General features: G+C 37.9%; 3 protein-coding genes across 4 annotated transcripts in view; 1 reads left to right on the top strand and 2 right to left on the bottom strand.

Moving 5' to 3' along the window:
- The window catches only part of rbpms2a (RNA binding protein, mRNA processing factor 2a), a 53246-nt gene extending 50922 nt beyond the window's left edge, over positions 1 to 2324 (bottom strand). The window contains exon 1 of one of the 2 annotated variants that reach the window (XM_079858470.1): positions 1780 to 2324. The gene's annotated coding sequence lies outside the window, so the exon portion shown is untranslated. Of the gene's footprint in view, positions 1 to 1770 lie in introns of both variants that reach the window. The other variant, XM_079858469.1, reaches the window with a different exon arrangement.
- oaz2a (ornithine decarboxylase antizyme 2a) lies at positions 370 to 12599 on the top strand. The gene is given in 6 exon segments (XM_079858471.1): positions 370 to 548; positions 4610 to 4661; positions 4663 to 4740; positions 8848 to 9020; positions 9445 to 9530; positions 10523 to 12599. Coding segments are annotated over 6 exon segments (540 nt in total). The 5' UTR covers positions 370 to 528; the 3' UTR covers positions 10654 to 12599.
- Positions 12600 to 14517: 1918 nt separating this feature from the next.
- psma4 (proteasome 20S subunit alpha 4) lies at positions 14518 to 19229 on the bottom strand. The gene is made up of 9 exons (XM_079860164.1): positions 19122 to 19229; positions 18591 to 18616; positions 18450 to 18492; positions 18164 to 18326; positions 16891 to 16968; positions 16722 to 16810; positions 16486 to 16616; positions 15686 to 15809; positions 14518 to 14796 (listed from the first exon to the last, which is right to left on the bottom strand). Exons 2-9 carry the CDS (start codon positions 18591 to 18593, stop codon positions 14642 to 14644), a joined length of 786 nt encoding a protein of 261 aa, XP_079716290.1. The 5' UTR covers positions 18594 to 18616; positions 19122 to 19229; the 3' UTR covers positions 14518 to 14641.
- Between the last annotated feature and the right edge of the window lie 665 nt (positions 19230 to 19894).

The following is a 19894-nucleotide window of genomic DNA, read 5'->3' as shown; positions in this document are numbered from 1 at the left end:
ATAGATAAATTACACGTAAATTAGGTGATTCAAAAAATGTTCAAAGCTGAAAACTTCATTTCCCAGAAACCCTCAGTGCCGTCAAATTCTGAATTCTGAATCTCCATTAAATACCATTATATTACTATGTATATTTATGGAGACATAAAACAATCAATAAACTGACCTCGTCGATATTTAATAAAAACAGAATAATTTAAGTAGATTCACGGTCACTTCCCTGTTCTGCGTCTGTCTCCCATGATTCTCCACGCTGAACGTCGATGAATATTAATGAGCTGCGTGTCTGTCGACAATCGCACTCGGCCTTTGATTGGCAGACGTAATGTAGGCTTATTAATATTCATAATGAGTTCCTAACGTCACCGCGCAGCCAGTCAGAGCTCGGTGTCAAAGCACGGTGCGCGGATTGCTGAACGCTTCAGAGAGAGAGAATTATTAAATATATGCTGCATTTCTCCGTGGACTTTCTGCACAACAGTCACTCTTTGAGTTATCAGAGTAAAGCAGTCAACGAGGAAAAAAAATATGTGCAACACAGAGGAGAGGTGAGATGATATACGATTGCATTTTTTTTTTTTTTTTTACAGTCGTGCAACATTTTAATTTCATGCACATACTGCCAAATATTTTGCAGCTGATGATTATTATGATTATTTTACATATATTTAACGTGCTATTAAAATATTTATATACTTAAAGTGTTTTTAAATAATATTTAATAATTCAGAACATATTTATACATACGGTATGTAAACGTTTTCTAATAATAGATTTTCTTGTAATGAAAATTGTAATGTATACATTTATGTATTGTTTATATACATTGAGAGAGACAGAGAGAGAGAGACTATTATAAAAAATATACTAAATTAAATATATATCAATAATATTGACAATACTAATTTATTTTATATTGAGTCTGATATAGAGATGTGATGTATGTAAATTATGAATGGGCAGGCTCTATTGTGATGCACTGAAGGATCAGACTCAGACAGTGATCAAAGCGGATTTAATGTCGAGCAGACAGATGAGTGTGAGAGACACTGCTATAAATATTTCATCCATAACCCCATCAACTCAATTAGGATTCATGAGCTTGTAACAGGACTGTCGATGCCGACCAAATCGGCAATTAGTTTTTCCTAAACAATCTAATTTCCTAATGTGGATTGAGGATAGAAACCCGAGCACAGATCACCTGCAAGGATCCTGTTATGAAACTCAAGACACTGTCAGCGGTTGTTTTCATTGAAATGCTTGTTTTTGTAACAAGATTAGCACTAGTGCAGGGCGATGAACCATACTTAACCTGAGATTTAAGGTATTCTGAGTTGGGAATATGGGGACAAAACATTACATAAGCGATAGTTCCTTGAAAGCTCTGTTGTTTAGCTGCAACATCTTTGCAGTGGCTCTGTTTATAGACCCTATGAACAATTCAAACATCATGTTAAAATCAGAGCACCGTGCATTTTTCCATGAACGTTTCCTCGCCGGTCACAGAATGACATCCCAAATCCATCCGCGCTCACATTTCATGCAACGTCATTTCATTCCTGCTTCTCAACCTCACGTTCTGTTTGTGTTTTGGTTGTTTTACTTGGACTCCATCCAGACCATCAATGTTAAAAAGAGAAACACTTTACAGAAGAATGTGGCAGCGCTAAGACTCTGGCATAAATAGAAACGTCAGACTTATTGTCAAAGAAGGTCATTTGCATGCTGAGGCTTTGTAATCTGATATGTGAACACAAAAACACAAACCTGCCATACCTCTCCTGGTCAGGGATTGGTCCAAAACACGAGTGAGTTGAAGGTCGTACGTCACCTTTCGTGCCCCTCTGTATAGCCAAATGATAACTGTTTTCCTGGAAGACTCGCAGTATCCTGTTTTGGTTTTGACTGTTTCCTGGTTGTTCTCCAAACACTCAGCAGAGCCAGTAATTACTGCACTAAAGATTAACCTGAATCCCGGTCTTTAAACAGATCCGGACTATCACCCTGTGCTGGTCCTGGAGGTCAACTGGAGTCAGGAATGATCTTCAATTTTAGTGGAATTATGTGAAGTGTAACAAATGTGTACTTTCTCAGTAACAAAAAGAGGACCTTTGGATTGTTTTGTGAATAGATTCTGCTTTTGGACTGAATCCAACATTATCCTTAACTTATAGGCTATTACTATCGTTCATAACCTGGATTTTGTTATTTAAAACCTACAGACATGCATGATGGCTTAAAGTCGGCATGAAACGTAAGTTGTGAAAGTGTTTTCTTCCCTATTGTGACTTATATCCGAGTGAAGCAGCTTCTCGAACAAGGAAAAATGATTTTGACCATTGGGAATTGATTGGATCGTTGGTTGTGGTTTGCTATTGGTCGATATCACGTGAGTGACAGGTTGCCCTGCCCTTGTGCCAGTAAGCACATCATCAGAGAAAATAATAGATGTCACTGCAAAAGGGAAGGAAAGATACAGTATTTTGTTTAAAGATTATAAGGGCACATGAATTATACAAATGATGTGCCAGGATAAATCATTTATAATAGAAAAAATAAAAACTGTCCATTTTGATTTCGTGTCTTTTTGAGGAAAGTGTGCTATCACTTTTCCGAGCGAACAAACTTATGATTTTCACCTGCTAAATGACAAAACATAACAAAAATTCCCATTATATCACCAGAATATGAAGCATAACCTCTAGCAGCCACTCCTAGAAACCGCATAGCAATCTAATGCAAACTCGACGACTGCATCGTGATGTCGATCGAGTTCTGTACGTTAAATTAATCCAAGAAAGTCCCACTGTTTCAGTTTCTTTCTTTTTTTTAGTTGGCCTGAATCTGTTTTGATCCAGAGCGTATAATCAGAGACGGTGGAGGGGAGGAAAGTGCTTGAATGTCAGAGGGTGAAAGTGTCGGCTTTCAAAACAAGCTGACATTTCACTCGCAGATACCCGGCACTCTTTACAGAGACCAGGAGAGGAGAACCAACAAAACAAGAGCGCCTCAAAAGTGCCTTGTCGTACTAGTTCTTTGTACATAAGTAAAGATAGTCTGTAGGGTCACCAAAAAGGAAAGGAACAGCTCCACCTGTTTTTTATGTGGTCACCATGCAGATTATGTCACCTGGGTTACATGTGCGCTTGGAAAACACTACGCCCGTCTTTCATTTGCCTGCTGGGTAATCTTGCTCATGAGACTTGAAAACAATGCACCCAAGTTTCGAACAGCCAATTAATTTGTCATGGATTGCTGTCAGCTGATAATGGCATACAATATCAATGTTCTGTTCCCAGATCAGCTTTGTGCGTGAGCTCATATTCCTGTCTTGTTGTAAACAGGGTTGTTTTGAAAATCAGGAATTTTCTAGAAGGCTTTCAATCAAAATGAGAGATTTTCGCTGACAGTGTGCGGCCTGGCTTCAGATGAGATATCCGATCCAAAGATCTCCCAGTATGTCATGGGTACATAAATATCTGTTATTACCATCTCTAAAAGCCAGTGCTGTAACTCAAGCCCGCTGGGATGTCAAATGTTCTCAGCCAAGCTGCTATTTACAGACTTGTTTTCACATCATGTGCTTGTTTGTGATCTGTGCGAACCGCCTCCCTTCTGTCTAGTTGAAAGTGAAACATCCATCTCCAAGAAACAAAATTAATTTGACAATATTTTCATTTTAAGAATCAAATCCATCGGCTGATGCTGATGATTGCAAAATATTAGATGATTAATTGGCCTGGCCTAGCACTAATTTATCGATAGATTTGATGAAATTGAATTCATAGATCAGACTAAACAAAATTATAAATTAGCTTAATTCCATATTAGAGCAAAATTTGTTTTACTCCAGATGTCCTAAGTGCTTTGATAGGGCCAGATTGACTAAACAGGGCAAATTAGTGTGAGAGCGCAATCCCAAAAAAGCGCAGATGGGAGTGGAAAGTTCTGCACGCCATCTACTGACAACACAAACATAATTTCCATTATCATTTCCAACGCAATCTACCAAGAGCAGCGCAAATTAGCATCTGGTTTAAGACATGCTTTTTTCGGGCGGTAAATAATGGCGCAAATACCATTAACTTGCGCAAACCTCACGTTGCATGATTCTTTTAAATGCTCTCCTTCCCATAAATGTTGCATCTGAAAGGGAAACTCCTACAAATGCATATGCAATAAGGTCAGCCGCGAACATAACCCTGTCCACGCGTGTGTTTAGTAAATCCTGTCAGTAGATTTTTAACGCCAAAAGATTGTTTGCGTTGGCGCAAGCTGTTAGTAAATCTGGCCAATAGTCTGTAATCAGAGAACTGAGCGCTAATGTGAAAACAAAGCTGCATAAGAACAGATATATCGAGAGAGAGACAACATTTCAGTTAAGCAGACAGCCAGATTGGTTTATGCTGTTGGCAGGATGGGTATATCTGTTATCGGCAGGCACTCTGAGGCCTGTGCCAAAATGCGTCATGAACTTAAATCATGACGCCGTCAAACAGAGCGAAGGTAGTTTTTAGAAGCACATGCCAATTTTAGTTAAAAGCACCAGAGGAAAACTGTGCTAACCTTACACAGCTATGACATATTCATCTTTTTCATACTGTAGTTGTGCCGTGCTTGGCTCGAGGCAGCGGGCTCCAGGGCCTCTGTGGTGCTCCTGATGCCCCTCTCCCACTAACGAAGATCCCGGGTGGGCGAGGGACGGGCAGGGATCTCCCTCACAGCGTACTTCACAAGGTAAGAACACACACACACATGAACTGAATTGTTCAAAGCTTAATGCAAAAAAAGTGCTGCATGGGGTGTATAAAACCTCGGTGCTCTTTGGTTGTGGGATAGTATATCTCTGAAGACAAGAATTCCAAGGCACTCGAATGTTAGTGAAAAAAGTTAAAAAGCCTTTATTTCATTCATGGCTTACTTAAAAAATTGGTGAGAAGTACACCTACGCGTTGCGGCTACATGCCTTCATCAGGGTGTGTCGAACTGAATTGTTGTTTGCTTTTGTATGAACGTCAAAAACAAACATTCTAAAACATTTAAAGGGGTCCTATTACGCTTTTTTATGTTTTCAACTTTCTTTAGTGTGTAATGTTGCTGTTTGAGCATGAAAACGCTCTGCAAAGTCATATCAAAGGGAGTTATTCTCTATATCAGTAGGGCTGTCACTTTTGTGAAAAAATCCTGTTAGATTTTGGAGACATAAGTGTTCATTGATTCGATTGTAAAATCGATTTTCCATGTCTAAAGACGTTTCCATTTTAAACGCCAAATATAGTAGCCTGACTTCGTCATACTCATATTCTAGTCAGAATGTGAGTCTGATACCGCTCCATAGATATTTGATTATGGGGCGTGTCTCAACCGAACCAGGGAAAAAAAAAAACTCTGCACTCAATTGGATAGACCTACAACCAATCAGAGCAACGGAGTAAATGACGCATGTTCTTCATTCATATTTTCAACCAACAAAATGTCGCGGGCGCGGCTCTCTGTTCCTCTTTTAAAATGAATGCGCTGTCGATATCTTCTATAACAGACGCGATGGCGGAATCTACACATGATGTTTCATAAACAAAGTTCGGGAGGAGCACGTACAAATAATCAATCCAATATCAACTTGTCATCAAACAATACCATGTCTAACGTTACCGAGGAAGCATATTCACTCTGTCAACTTACCTAACACTCCTTGACAGTTTTTCAGCATCCCTCGGTCCCTCCACCACCCCGAATCCTCACTCTTGTCTTGTTCTCTCACAACCAGGAACACGGGGGGAGTATGGCTACCGAGCCCACAGCCCTCTCCTCGGACAGCACGTCATATACGCATTTATTCTATCTTACTTATTTGTGTGAACTTGTGACATCTCATATAGCCTACGCATTTATTCTATCTGACTTATTTGTAAGTGTGAACTCGTGAAATCTCAATTCTCCAGCTGCAATCGTCTTTGTTGTAAACTAATTCAAATCAAGCGCTCTTTGGTGACGTGGGTGATTACGTAACCGCAGATCATCTGTCCATCATCGATTAAAGCCCGCCCTGGCAATTTGATTGGCTCGGCCTTCTAGGAGCCGAGCATAATTACTCCTCAATGGATCGATTCCAGACCGAACTTCCCGACCAAAAAATGTTGTGGGCGGGGTTCGGGCTGGCACCCAGGCTACAAATATAGGCAAATCCACGGACAACTAACAGGCATTAGGACGAACGGAAAAAAAAGGGCGCGCAGCGCTTGAGACGCGCACAAGTCAGCAATATTTCTGATGATTTATTGGCGTGAAGTTTCGTGCACAATGACAAACAGGAGTGCAACATTCTCGAAAATCAATAAGCAGAGTGGATTGCCATAACATCAATGAAAAACATTACTACAGGCTTCAACATGGCTGTGTTTACGATTAGAAATGTCAAACAAATTTCACCTACGTAGGCGATTGTTGACCGTAGCCCGAATCTGTGTCTCTATATGCATGAGACTGTCTGAATACCGGCAGTATTCACATTTTTGTAGTAAAAAGAGACGCATTATCCAGAAGGATAATTTGCTGTTATGTGTGTTTGTCAGAGCCTGCAGTTGCTGTGTTACGCGCGTTCGCTGCGGGCATATCATGACGAGCTGGACGCGCTCCGAGAGAAGGCCGTTAAAATCGATTCCCTATTTTCGTTTTCGAAACTTATGTTGGTTGGTCCAATCGATTGTGCAATCGATTTTCGAACGTAAAGTGACAGCCCTAATCAGTGCGCACTGTTTCTGGACACCCTGAAACTCGTCTTGAGTTTTCGTCTGGGAACGTACACTTCACAATAATGTAAATAATTCTCAAGGCATATGCAAAAAAGGGGGCGAGGCCTGGTTGAGTTGCGTTAGTAGTGTGTTAAAACTCGCAGTTATGATAATGGGCGTGACATTTCCCCAAGCGGTTGACAACACAACACACTGGTCCATCCAACCAGAGCACATTGCACAGTTCAGAAGGCGTGGCTACATAGAGACTGGAATTAAACATACTGACAGTTACTGACAGACTGGGAAGAGAGGTTCTGCAACAATGTCAAATATGTGAAAAAAGAATGTGTTTTTGAAAAATCAAGCACCTGTTACTGTAGTCCCCAAAAACAAGACTGAAAAGGGCATAATAGGTCCCATTTAACATTTTTTTTCATACATGATTTTCGTATTCCTTGCCAAAAAATAAAAAGCGATACAGTTAACTATGCATCTGTAATGGTGTAATATATTTAATAAATGCTAATACAATTAAGAGGCACACCTAATATAATGCTGAACTCAAAAGGATATTTCAAAAAATCTGAAAAACATCTCGGTTTGCTACTTTACTGACCTGTAAGGCTAAAAGTCCTGTACAGTAAATAAATACATTAGTCAATAAGAGTCTGGGGCAGCAAACCATACCATTTCCAAAAAACATACACAGACAACCAGCCCAAGGGAGGAGACGGGTGTGAAGAGATATCCAGAGCTTGTTTTTTTTTGTGTGTCTCATAGCTCTGTACAATATGTACAGCTAGTTTCCATCTGAGCTACTTATGGGCGGTGTTGGCGCTCGGTAATCGAGCTCAGCATACACCTGGCCGTGTGCGTGACACTATAGATGTCAGCACTGCCTGTGCAGACACGTGATCGTCTCAAAAGGTTAAGAGGTTTAGGATCACTCACACCTGTGAAAAGATCTATTGTTCAAGTCCCTGTTGGCTGCTCTTGAGCTCATTTATATCAATTGATTTTGTTTAAATGTTCTACTCTGGCTTAGATATTTAGACAAAAATCAATTGAAAATCGACAGGATTACAGCGGGTTCATTACTGAAATGAATCCCACATTGCTGGGTATTTCCAACCTCATCTTAATGGGATACACGTTGCAATACAGATGTACAAAACAACGCAGTGCAATCGATCGACCATAATTGGATCGATTCGCGATTAAGAGAATGAATATCTCTCTTGCATAGTACATTTTTTTAGAGCTCCTCATAGAAGCATCTGAGAACTGGTTCTTTCAAGGCTGTTTTCAAGAGTTTACAATAATGTTAAAAACAATAATATGCAATATTCCCTAACCACCAATTCAAAATTGGCATATCTAACCACACGCATACGACATGTAATGGGTCTATCGCCCCACCCGTATTGTAATTTCTGTGGACCGAGATGTGTGGACACTTTGATACATATGCTGTGGGACTGTCCGAATGTGCAAAAATTCTGGGATATGGTGCTTGATGTTTTGTACAAGGCCTTGAGGATTCGTATTCCCAAAGATCCTGTTATTTTATTGTTGAATGACAATTCTCAATTTCCTCTATGTGAGAAGGTACGGAAATTCTGGCTAGCTGCCATGACCGCTACTTGTTCAATGATGGAAACCTCCGCATGATCTTTCTATTAAACATTGGCTACATTCTTTAATGGAGATATTATACCTGGAGCTGTCATCTGCACGGTCCAATCACGCTAACCCTAGGACTTTGTCGCTGTAGAAGAATTGGATTTCTACAGTCAAGAAAATTTTGGTTACTTAATCTACAGCCACTATTTTGGGTGTTATCATTAATGTTATTTTATTTGTCTTTTTCTGTATGAATTTTATTTTATCCCTGGTTATTCAGATATTGCTCAATGTCCCGTAGTGCAATGGGGTGGGTGCGGGAAGGGGGGAGGTTAGAGGGGAATTAGTAGTTGTATAAGTTTTCGTTCTTTTATTGCAAAATATTTTGGATACTTTGTCAAAATAAATAAAAACACTAAAATATAAAATACAAAAAAAAAAAAAAAATGCAATATTGTAATAAAAGGAATGCATATGTGTCCTCCAGGACGACAAGCTGACAGTGACTCAGGCGGGATCAGTAAGTGGAGCGCCCCCAGTCCTGCACTTCCAGTACCAGTTGAGCGAGCGTCGAATCTCCAGCTGGGACACGGTTCTTTCAGACGATGCCCTCTACCTGGAAATCCCCGCTGGAGCTCTCCACAATGGCAGCAAAGAAGGGTACTTTGGGTTCATAATCTGTCTATATTGAAGCTGACAGCGTATCCGTCTGTCTCTACATGGTTCGGCTTTAACTGACATTTTTAGGTCACAGTAGAACAAACGGCTGGTTTAATTTTAGTCAAAAGCAGCTCGAGTGTGATGTTTCATCACTGGTATGAGGTCGTGAAAGATGAAGCCGCTTTTGATGAAAGTTTTCTCATTTGGATTGGTCGTGCTGTCTTTGAGGTCACTGCAGGCATTAGAACAGAGTGTTTTACCTTCAGCGAGCAGGTGGTGGACTGTCAGAAAGCATTAACTTTGTGTGTGTGTGTTCTGACTGAAGTTGCTCTGTGGATAGTACATCTGCATTATTACATAAGATTCACATTATGTAAAAGCAGCAGTGCGTCACCATCTCTCTCTCTCTCTCATTACTCTGCAGTTTCACCAGGCTTCTGGAGTTTGCAGAGGAGCAGTTGAAAGTCAGCTATGTGTTCCTGTGGCTTCACAAAAACAGAGACGATCGATGTAAGAAACATTTAAACACATATAATGATATAAAATCTGTCATCATTTACTCACCCTCGTATTGTACCAAAACAGTATGAGTGACTTACTTTCTTCAGTGGAACTCAACCAAAGATTTTCCCCCCTCATAATGGAAACCGAGGCTACAACCACATTAATCCGGATACATTTGAAATCGGTATCTTTAAAAAAATAATAATCTTTGTTTTGGCCTTGTTACGCTCACCCAAGTGGATACATTTGAAAACAGTGTTTTCATGTTGTAGTGTGAACAGTGTTTAGTCATGCATGCTGTACCCATATACTCTATATCTATAGATGTATTGCCATTGTTGTGCCTGCTATTCACTTAGCTAAAGATATTTGTTACCTCACACAATCTTCATATCACATAGCTGCAAAGATGACAATATTTACTCACAATTGCTGTCCTGTGGCAAAACATGAGTGCAGTTGCGTTTTATACCATACATGTAATGCTGATTTTGAGTGACCTTGACACACCAGTAAATGGTAGGAAATTTTGCTAATAAACGAATAGCGTGAGAATATTATGCCTTTTCTCTCAGTGTTATCTCAGTGAGCTTCAATGACGTTTTAGATGCGCAACAAGGGGATTTAAGCATTTTCAGATTTTTCAGTGTAGACAAGCAACTTTTGGAAAACACTTAAAGCTAGTTTGGAGGGAGAGTGTTATGAAATGAAAATGCCATTTTCAATATCCGGATTCATGTAGACGTGTAGCCTGAGGTTGTCGAACTCCAAAATGATGGCTTATCCATATGACTTGTGCACTGTTGTGCTTTTTAGCGCTTGACAGCCCCATTATGATTTGTGTACAATCTGCAAAAAAGAAAGAAAGTCATATGGGTTTGCAACAACATGCTGAGTAAATTATGACAGAACCTTCATTTGGGTTATCTGATATTTTTAAACTGGATAATGAATCAAATACGTACCATAATGAACTGTCTTTGTCTCCACTTGTGCAGTGTCCATCATGAAGACCTTCCACTACATCGGTTTTGAGGTGGTGAAACCCGGTCACCCGCTGGTGCCGGCCCGGCCCGACCTTCTCTTTATGGTCTATTCCATAGACAGCAGTAGTTCTGATGAAGAGTGACCATCACACTCTCCCTCACTCTTAAAATGCCCCCACCCCTCTTACTCCCCGTCTCTGTTCCCCCTTTACACCTCTGCATCAAAGTGACTTTTAGGACAGGGGTAGGGGCGAAGCTGGGCCATCTAACACTCTGATTGGTTCAATTTCTGTTATTAACCCACCAATCGATTCTGATTGGTTGTTCCATCAGCAGGAGGTGGGTTGGTGCTAAAGCAGAAATCCAGCATATCATCTCTGTTAATCATCATATATCAGACTGTCTATTACTGTTGTGTACTCCAACATTCAGAACAGGATTCATATCGCAGACATGGTAGTGATAGTTTTTACAGAAGGGAATGCATTTGTAATTGATTGTAAACTGTTTCCAGTGGCTGATGGTGGTGAAATCAGGAATTTATTTGTTTATTCCAGTTTTGACACTCTTTTTTAGGAGTTTCAGCTGTAACTTTCACTAGTTCACCGTACTCAGAGGAAGCAAGCCGAACAGCTCTCGGTAGCTAGGACTCGACTCACTTCAACAGCACAATTAGATCTTAAAACACTTGCTAGGATTTATGCTGCGTTCCATAAAACTTAAGACCACCTTCCTACTTAGAGAAGTGGTATAGAAGTTGGACTTTTAGCTTGGAAAATTCTATGGAGATTGTGACTTCGGTCTATAACATCACAGATGGCACCCTGAGAGGTGCACAGACAATGCTAAACAATCACTTTTACGCAAATAAAACGCATCGACAAGTCAGTTTCCGAATAATATTACCAACAAAACCAAGAAACGTTGCAGTGACGTGTAAAACACATACCCTCACTGTTGATTATCACGCATCTAAAACATGAAAGCTAGCATTGCATATTACCATTTTGTTTTTATGTCGTCAGAATGTCATGCTTTATTTTTGAAAGTCAAAGATATTACGTACGAAAAATATCTCGCATTCAACATGGGATGGGACGCAGCATTCTACAGTGTATCATTCCAGATGCGACCCCAACAACGCACTTGAGTGTAAGTTTAGCTGACATTTTTCTCAGTCTGGTTTTGAGGTTTGCTTTTCACAGATTCTTTGAGTAGAAGTTGTTCAATCAGGTCTGTCGCTTTCATTTCTTTTAAAATGAAGCCAGACCTGAAGACTTCTAGACGCATGAGCATGTTTGTGATGAAATCATTCTAGTTTTAAGGTCCTGGTGTCCTCATTTTTATTTAGGGAGATGCATAGACCAGAGGTCTTCTACATGAGTCTTACCATAGTCTATCACACCTTTTGTCTTCACCATCCCAAACCCACAGGAACATGAGCGCAAACCAACCCCACTCTCTGCCCCTCAGGGGCTTTACACAAGCACTTTAGGAAAACACAAGCAATTCAGCCCACGGTGCATTACACATCCATTACGGAGAGATGTAGTTTGAGCCGTCAAGATGTCTTGCAGTGTTTAGTGAACTTGACATACTTGCCAAAGATAATGGTCTCCATTCAAAGCGAAAGCCTCAAGTTTTATTCATATAAGACTGGTGAACCTACCGTAGCAGCACCTTTAGATTGCAGGCTCGGTCCCGGCGTAGTCAGGTAAAACATGCAAAAACATTCCCTGGAGCGGAAGCCTCTGTTTCTTTGATTCTTTGTCATCTCTGTGGAAATTCGGTGCAATGAATTCAGTTCTGTATACTTCTCAGCAGGGTGGCCTTTAGGTTTTGCATGTGTAAATAGACCTTACCTTTCCTCATGGGCTGTGACAATAAGCTTTTAGAGAATGTTTTTTGTTCATCCACTTAAATTTTATTTTTTATCTATATGATTTTATTTTGTCTATATTGGTTGATTTTTTTTTTTTTGGTAGTGTAGAAATTAGAGTAAATCAGATTTTATCATTTATTGACAATCTACACTTGTATACCTTGAACTTTTTCCTTATGTCCAAATAAAACACGTGACAAAACCAAACTTCATGACTTACCTGTTTTTGTTTTTTCACAAATAAAATCAATTTGACTATTCTAGGATTCCTTGTGTGAACTGAAAGGAGAAATAAAATTAAATTATGGATGTTGAATAATGCAAGCACATGTTTGCCAAGGAAAAAATGTGAACTGAACAAATATTAAACTACTGACACTAGACTAAAGTTAATAAATGTGGATCTTTTGGATCTTACAAGAAAAATGGTTCTTGCAAGTATTATTCACTGAAAAACCAACCAATGATTTATCATAATTAAGATTTAATTGTTAATGATTGATGATAGTACAATTTAGTTGATGAGAAATAGTCATTTAGAATGTTTATAAGCTGTCAGGCTTCTAAAACAAAACTACATTTCCCATCATTCTCTGTGGCAAGACAAAAAATACACATAGCATAAACACATGAAATATGCATGGCAAAAGACTAATTAGTCATTTTAAAATGTCCATGTTCATGAAGTAACTGCATTTTATGAGAAATAGCCATAATAAACTGCTTAACTGCAATTTACTTTATTCAATTTTACCAGACAATGAATACTAGCCTTGTTTCATAGACTGGGCTCAGATTAAGCCAGGATTTGACCTTAGGTCAATTAGGACATTTAAGTTTTTTTTTTTTATAAAAGTCCTTTTAAAACAAAAACAATACTGGCGTGCATCTTGAGACAAAACAATGACACATTTTAATGTCAGTGCAAGTTACTTTCAGTTGAAACAGCTCAAATATGCATTTTAGTCTGATACTAGTTTAAACCTTGTCTGTGAAACCGGAGTATATATAAACCCAAACTTTAAGTTATCAAAGTTTAGGAATACCTCAAACGTATAACTTAACCCTACCTCAAATCTAACTCAAATGGTAATAAATAAACTAACAAAACTCTAAATATTTGCTTGGTTATTTCTCAACCTCACTTGAATTTGTTCCTGATCATTAGACATGGCATCATCAGTCTGAACCCATTTTCCTTTGAGGTACTGTACCTTCAGAAACACTGACTGACTGACTCCCGTAGACAAGATGAACTGAAGAGAGTCTGTCGCTATGAACAGAGCCGCGAGCCAGACGCACTTAACGATCCGTGCTGGGTTACATTACATCACAATAATCTCGTCCATTAAAATGACCTAAATCTTCTAAGCGTGTGACACGTTAACATTTCTATGTTGCTGGGTTACTCTGCGAGCTTGTCGGTGTGTTCAGGTCTGACCTCTGAAACAATAATCCATTCGCGCGCTTATGCAACACGTGCCTAATTTTCCCGCGCTTCTTAGAAAGCCCACAAAATACGTCGAATCAGTCGAGAGATTCCATTAAGCCTTAGAAGAATAACAGAATGATGTTAGAAATCCGGAATGGAGAGAGAACATTGTGCTTGGTACGTTTTTCATCTTCAAACCAAATTTGGGTCTTCAGTCGACAAAGTTTAATTCCCGTCTGGCTAGCTCGCGTCCCATGTTTAGGCATCGAGTCAGTAGGTGGAGAGTATTTTGTGGCTATTCGACCACATGAGCGTTTACACTACGAAAGCAATCCGGTCAAATGTGTTTTTGACTACCTCTGGTAGTGGTCTAAACTTGACAAGCTCAAAACGTTTTGTAAACCCAGTTTACAACTGTATTTAGCATTGTCCACTTGTGATCCGATCGACCAAAACCAGGTGTAAACAGGCCTTTTATGTTTACAATAGTAACTTTTTTTTTGTAAAGGTTATCTGGGCAAAGAAATACTAAGTCTCAGCCCACACCAACCTGAGAACTCTTGCTTACACAACACTTACATTAGAGGCATACATTTTCAGATTAATCTATTATTATATAACATACACCACCAGCTGTGGGACGTTAAGTGAGGAACCAGACACATTAGATTATCAGAAACAAAAACTACTCAGTTCAACTTTTCGTTTTGTGTTTAATAAAGAAAATGACAGATGAACAGACAGAGCAATATGAATTTCTTTAGGAATCCCAGTGGGCTTTTGAATTTTAATAGAAAACAAGTAGGTTGCAGGTGTTTTATTTGTCTTTCTCCTTCTGTTCTTTCTCTTTCTTGTCCTTCTCCGCTTTGGCCTCTTCAGCCTCGTGTTTCTTGATGAGCTCTTCCACTTCCTTCTGCTTGAGGACTTTGATTCTGGTCTTGCCGTTCTCTCGTGTCAGTGTGGCGATCTCCACTGCAAAGATCGGCAGAAAAATGAGGGAACATAATCAGATGTTTTTCCATGAAAGTACATTTTAAATCTACTGAAGCAACATCTTTAAAGGGATAGTTTCACCCTTAAATGAAAATTCTGTCATCATATACTCTCCCTCAAGTTGTTTCAAACCTGTATGAATTTGTTTCTTCTGTTGAACACAAAAAGAAGATATTTTGAAGAATATGGGTAACCAAACAGTTGATGGACCCCATTGACTACCATAATACTTTTTTTCATACTATGGAAGTCGATGGGGCCCATCAACTGTTTAATTACCAACATTCTTCAAAATATCTTCTTTTGTGTTCAGCAAAAGAAACAAATTCACACAGGTTAGGAACAAGGGTGAGTAAATTATGACAGAATTTTCATTTTTGGGTGAAACTATCGCTTTAAGAGTTTCATGGATTAAAACATTTTGTATCTGAACAGTTATTTAATTAGAAACAGCTTTTGGGGGTCATCTACATTGTTAATGTAAGCCCATTTATGCTTCAAAGTAAAAAAATAAAATAAAGATGCATTTAAAAAGTAAAATGAGAAAAATATTTTTTTGTGAAAAACCTTTAAAAAAAGAGATTTCTTATTCATGCACTTAAAAAAAAAAAAAGAATAAAAAAAATGAATAGGTAATTGCGACTCCATATGTCACACTAATGTTTTATTGTTAAGAAGAGTGTGTTGCATGACAGTTTTGACAGCAGTGTGTGTTACTGAAGTTCAGCACGTGAGCAGCTGCATTAGCTGAGAGCTCAGATGGATTGTGGGTCTGTATATGGTTTCATGATCATTCATAATGCAGAAGTCTGCACGCTAAAACATTTATTCCATCTCCGTCTTGCCAAACACACACACACACACACACCTTTCTCTGCTGAGAGCTTGCTGACGTCCATGGTCTTGTTCAACACTTTGACGGCGAGAGCGAGGGCAGCAGACAGAGTCATCTCTCCCTCTTTATAGTCCTGCTTCAGCATCGACACAGCAGCCTACAACACACACACACACACATTCATCTCTCAACTGACGTCATTAGTGTTCTTTTGTGATAACAGAACAGAAGTCTTGAAATGAGGACAGCGTGTCGTTGCCATCTACTGGCTGAATCACGCTATTATTAGTTGATTCGTCATGGAATTAATAAAAACTGGTTCTTTTTAAAGAATCAAACTGATTCTTGAAGCATTCATAAATCATTTAACTTTAAGAGGAACGTGCCACCCAACCCCAAACAAACAAAATCATATTTGACAATCTACATGAATTTACAAATACAGAAATCATTCTAATATGATGATTTGCTGCTCAAGAAACATTTCTGATTATCAATGTTGAAAAAACTAGCCCAATATTTTTGTGGAAACTTCTCCATTTTTTTCAGGATTCTTTGATGAATAGAAAGTTCAAAAGAGCAGCATTTATTTGAAATAGAAATCTTTTGTTACATTATAAATGTCTTTTCTGTCACTTTGTGAGAACAGAACTTTGTGGATATTCAGTGTCGCCTAGTGACTATTTTTGAAATGATTCATTAAACCAAACGATTCAAATGAACTGATTCACTGATTTTTTCTAGCACTAGTTGGACAGTTTAAGCGTGTCACATGTTCAAACAGGACGATGCAGCATCCAGCTGGAGAATAAGAGCGTGTGTGTTTCACTCACTGCGCTGTTGTTTCCGATGCACGTGGCTTTCCAGCCTCCATAGTTCCCGCTGGGATCACTCTGATAGAGCTGGAAGCCGTAGTGTTTGTCCCATCCCATATACAGCAGAGACACACCGAAGGGTCTTTTACCTGATAAAACACACATTCAGTTTTTATTTAGCAGCCCAAAACTTCACCAGGATCACGTTAGCAACAGATTAATAATGTGCAACTGTTTTGATTTAGCTGTCGTACCTCCAAACTGTGTGTAGGCCTGTTTGATGTCACACAGGGCAGTGACCAGCTGCTCGCAGGGGATTGGCTCCTGATACTGCAGGAGGTACCTGCACACACATAATCACATACTATATGAATCCTGAGGTTCTCATATGTATTGTCTTTGCCAGGAGTCAGACTCACTCACCTCTGTGCGATGAGCCTCAGCTCGTTCGTGAGGACGTTGGCATCTGACGTAATTCCCGCAACACTGCATGCCATGTCTCTGTGTTACAGAATCACCACACACCAGTGTTATTGCAATCTATCACTACCAAAAATCATTTTCAGCAATCAAAATAAAGCTGAAATCAATTAAAATATAAAATCATAAATAATATATATATATATATATATATATATAATGATTTATTATAATAATTTAAATAATAAAATAAGCACTGACAGCTTAAATAAGTTTAAGTACTAAAATTACATAAACTAACACTTAAATCATAAAGCTAAATATATATATATTTCTTTAAATGACAAAAGCACATAAAATTACTAAATAAAACCTAAATTAAAAATACCTAATTACCTAAATAATAATAATAATTAACTAAATAAAAAAAGACAAAAAAATTAAATTTACTTTGATAACTACCTGAAATAATATTAATTTAATTAAGTACTAAAATTACTAAAGCTAAAACCTAAAAATAAAGCTAAATATAAATATAAAAGAAAACCAAATGAGCACATAAACAAAACAAATTATTAACTAAAATTAAACTAAAAAATAAACAGTCTTGACAACTAACTGAAATAAGTTTAAGTACTAAAACTTAAATAGAAAGCTAAATAGAAATACAAAAAAAAAAAAAAAAAAAAAAAAAAAGAGAAAAGCACAACAAAATGACAAAAACTTAAATTTAAATTAAATTGAAAACAAACTTAAATTAGCCTTGGCAAATACCTGTAATAAGTTTAAGTACTAAAACTACTAAAACTTAAAAAATAAAGCTAAATAGAAATCTTAAAAACAATAATGACAAAAGATATAAATTTAATAAAAATTAAATTAAAATAAGACAAAACTTAGCCTTGACAACTAACTGAAATAAGTTTTAGTTAAAGTACTAAAATGAATACAACTAAAACTTAAAAATAAAGCTAAATAGAAATATTAAAAAACAAAAATGTAAAATTTGTAAAAATAATAGTAAACACTCCCATTACATAGAGATTTCTCAAGCACAGAAATTTAATGAATCTACACCTTAAATATTAATACAATTCCTCCCATATCAGAAATAATAAAAATGCGCTTTTCAACTCCTTTTGGGAAACTCTTGCTTATGAGTTGAAAAGCCTTGATAATCAAGTTATTTGTGTTGAACTAATCGTGAGAATGATTTTAAGGCCACATAAATGATTTAACCGGAACTAATCCAATCTCATCTGAGAACACGGCTCACTCGTTGAGTTTGTAGATCTTCTCGGAGAAGAAAACCTCATCCAGAAGCTTGTGGATGTTCCTCCTCTCGGCCGCCAGCAACACGCCGTCATTAGCCAGGATGCCCAGGCAGGTGCCAGCGTGACCGATGGCCTCCATGGCATATTCTACCTGATACAGGCGACCTGCCAACAACACAACACACACACACACACTGAGACCACATTTACGAGTAACATGAAATCAGCAGGTATAATAATAACACACAGTAGAATAAATAATAAAACAGTGGATATGGGGACTCTCACCCTCTGGGGAGAAGATGGTCGTTCTTGAGTCATATCTTCGAGACTGTTCAATAAAACAAAAAGGAGTGTTTTTTTGAATTTTAACATATTGTGAATCAATAAACTGCATTAAAATAGATCCACCAATAGTGCAACACTTACCATAGTGCCTTTAAATAAAATAAACTCTGCAAACAGAAGGAGAAAAAATGCTTCATTGATCAGTAATCACTTGCAAAAAGAGTTTAAATGCATTATTATTATTAATAATTACAATATTTATTAAATTGAATAATTCGGTGATTTGGACTGCTGTCAGAATAGCACTTAAACACTCATAGAGCAATAAAATGAAACAGAAAGTAGTGGAAAACAGCAGAAACCCGAACAAACACAGATCCAGCTCACAATATACACTGAATTTATAATCATAAATTAATATAAATGAGATATTATGAAGCATAAATATGACATTTTAAGCGGTTTTCAGTTTCTCCTGTATGCAAGTTTTAGCATTAGCATTAGCACCTGCATTACAGCATGAAGCAGCAACTTTTCATTTCATTTAAATGTATCCATCGCTCAATTAATCTCACATCATCTCCGCGCCATGCACACGCACAGAAGGTTTTGGTTTGTGATGGGCATCATATATAGGATGTAAAATATAGTAAAATGTTATTATTTTCATACCTAATGCCTGTGCTCGCGGTGCCTGTTCACTGTTGCGGCTCTGACTCCGCTAAAGGTTCTCATACAGCGAGAAGCGCGTCCACTCTGGATTCACTTCCATGGTGGGTCACGTGTGTTACGTGAAGCTCTCTGATTGGTTCCCTTCCTTGAATTAGCGGTTTAGTTTGATTTTTCTTTATTAAACGACATTTAAAAAATTAATTGTAACAGTAGCGCTAATTTTAAATACTTTTCAAATGCCTTTAACGCATATACTTTATTATTTTACATAAGAGCAATTCCTCATAGTATATTATTTGAATAAAACAATGATCTTCTAAGCAGAGTAAACTAAACAGACAATTTAAATATGTGACTAAAAATGATGTACATAATTTTTCTGATATTTACATTGTAGAAATGTGGAAGCTTTTCTGTGCGGGATGTATATTCACTAATGGACACCGTTAGACAAATTAAACAAGTGAAAGTGTGAAATGTATTTTTTTATATTTTATTTTATGTCCACCGGGCCAAAAGTGCCAATTAGTTACTGAAACACACATTATTGCCAGTTTCCAGGTGTTTTGTGCTGATGAGAGTGGCCAAACTAGATTGAATATGCTCTACGCCCTACAGAAATGACTCTTTCCACAGCGCCCCCAGTGTACGGGAGGCTACATTACCATGAATTTTATCAATGTGCAAATTATGATTATTTAAAAGAATATTTTAAAAATAAAGTGAAATGTATGTCATAAAGGGTGACAACATATGCTATTATAAAAGCAGAA

This window comes from Squalius cephalus (assembly GCF_949319135.1).
Source record: "Squalius cephalus genome assembly, chromosome: 23".
In the NCBI taxonomy this organism is placed as follows: domain Eukaryota; kingdom Metazoa; phylum Chordata; class Actinopteri; order Cypriniformes; family Leuciscidae; genus Squalius; species Squalius cephalus.
Note: the sequence above shows the minus strand (reverse complement) of the source record. Positions and strands in the feature narration are given on the sequence as shown.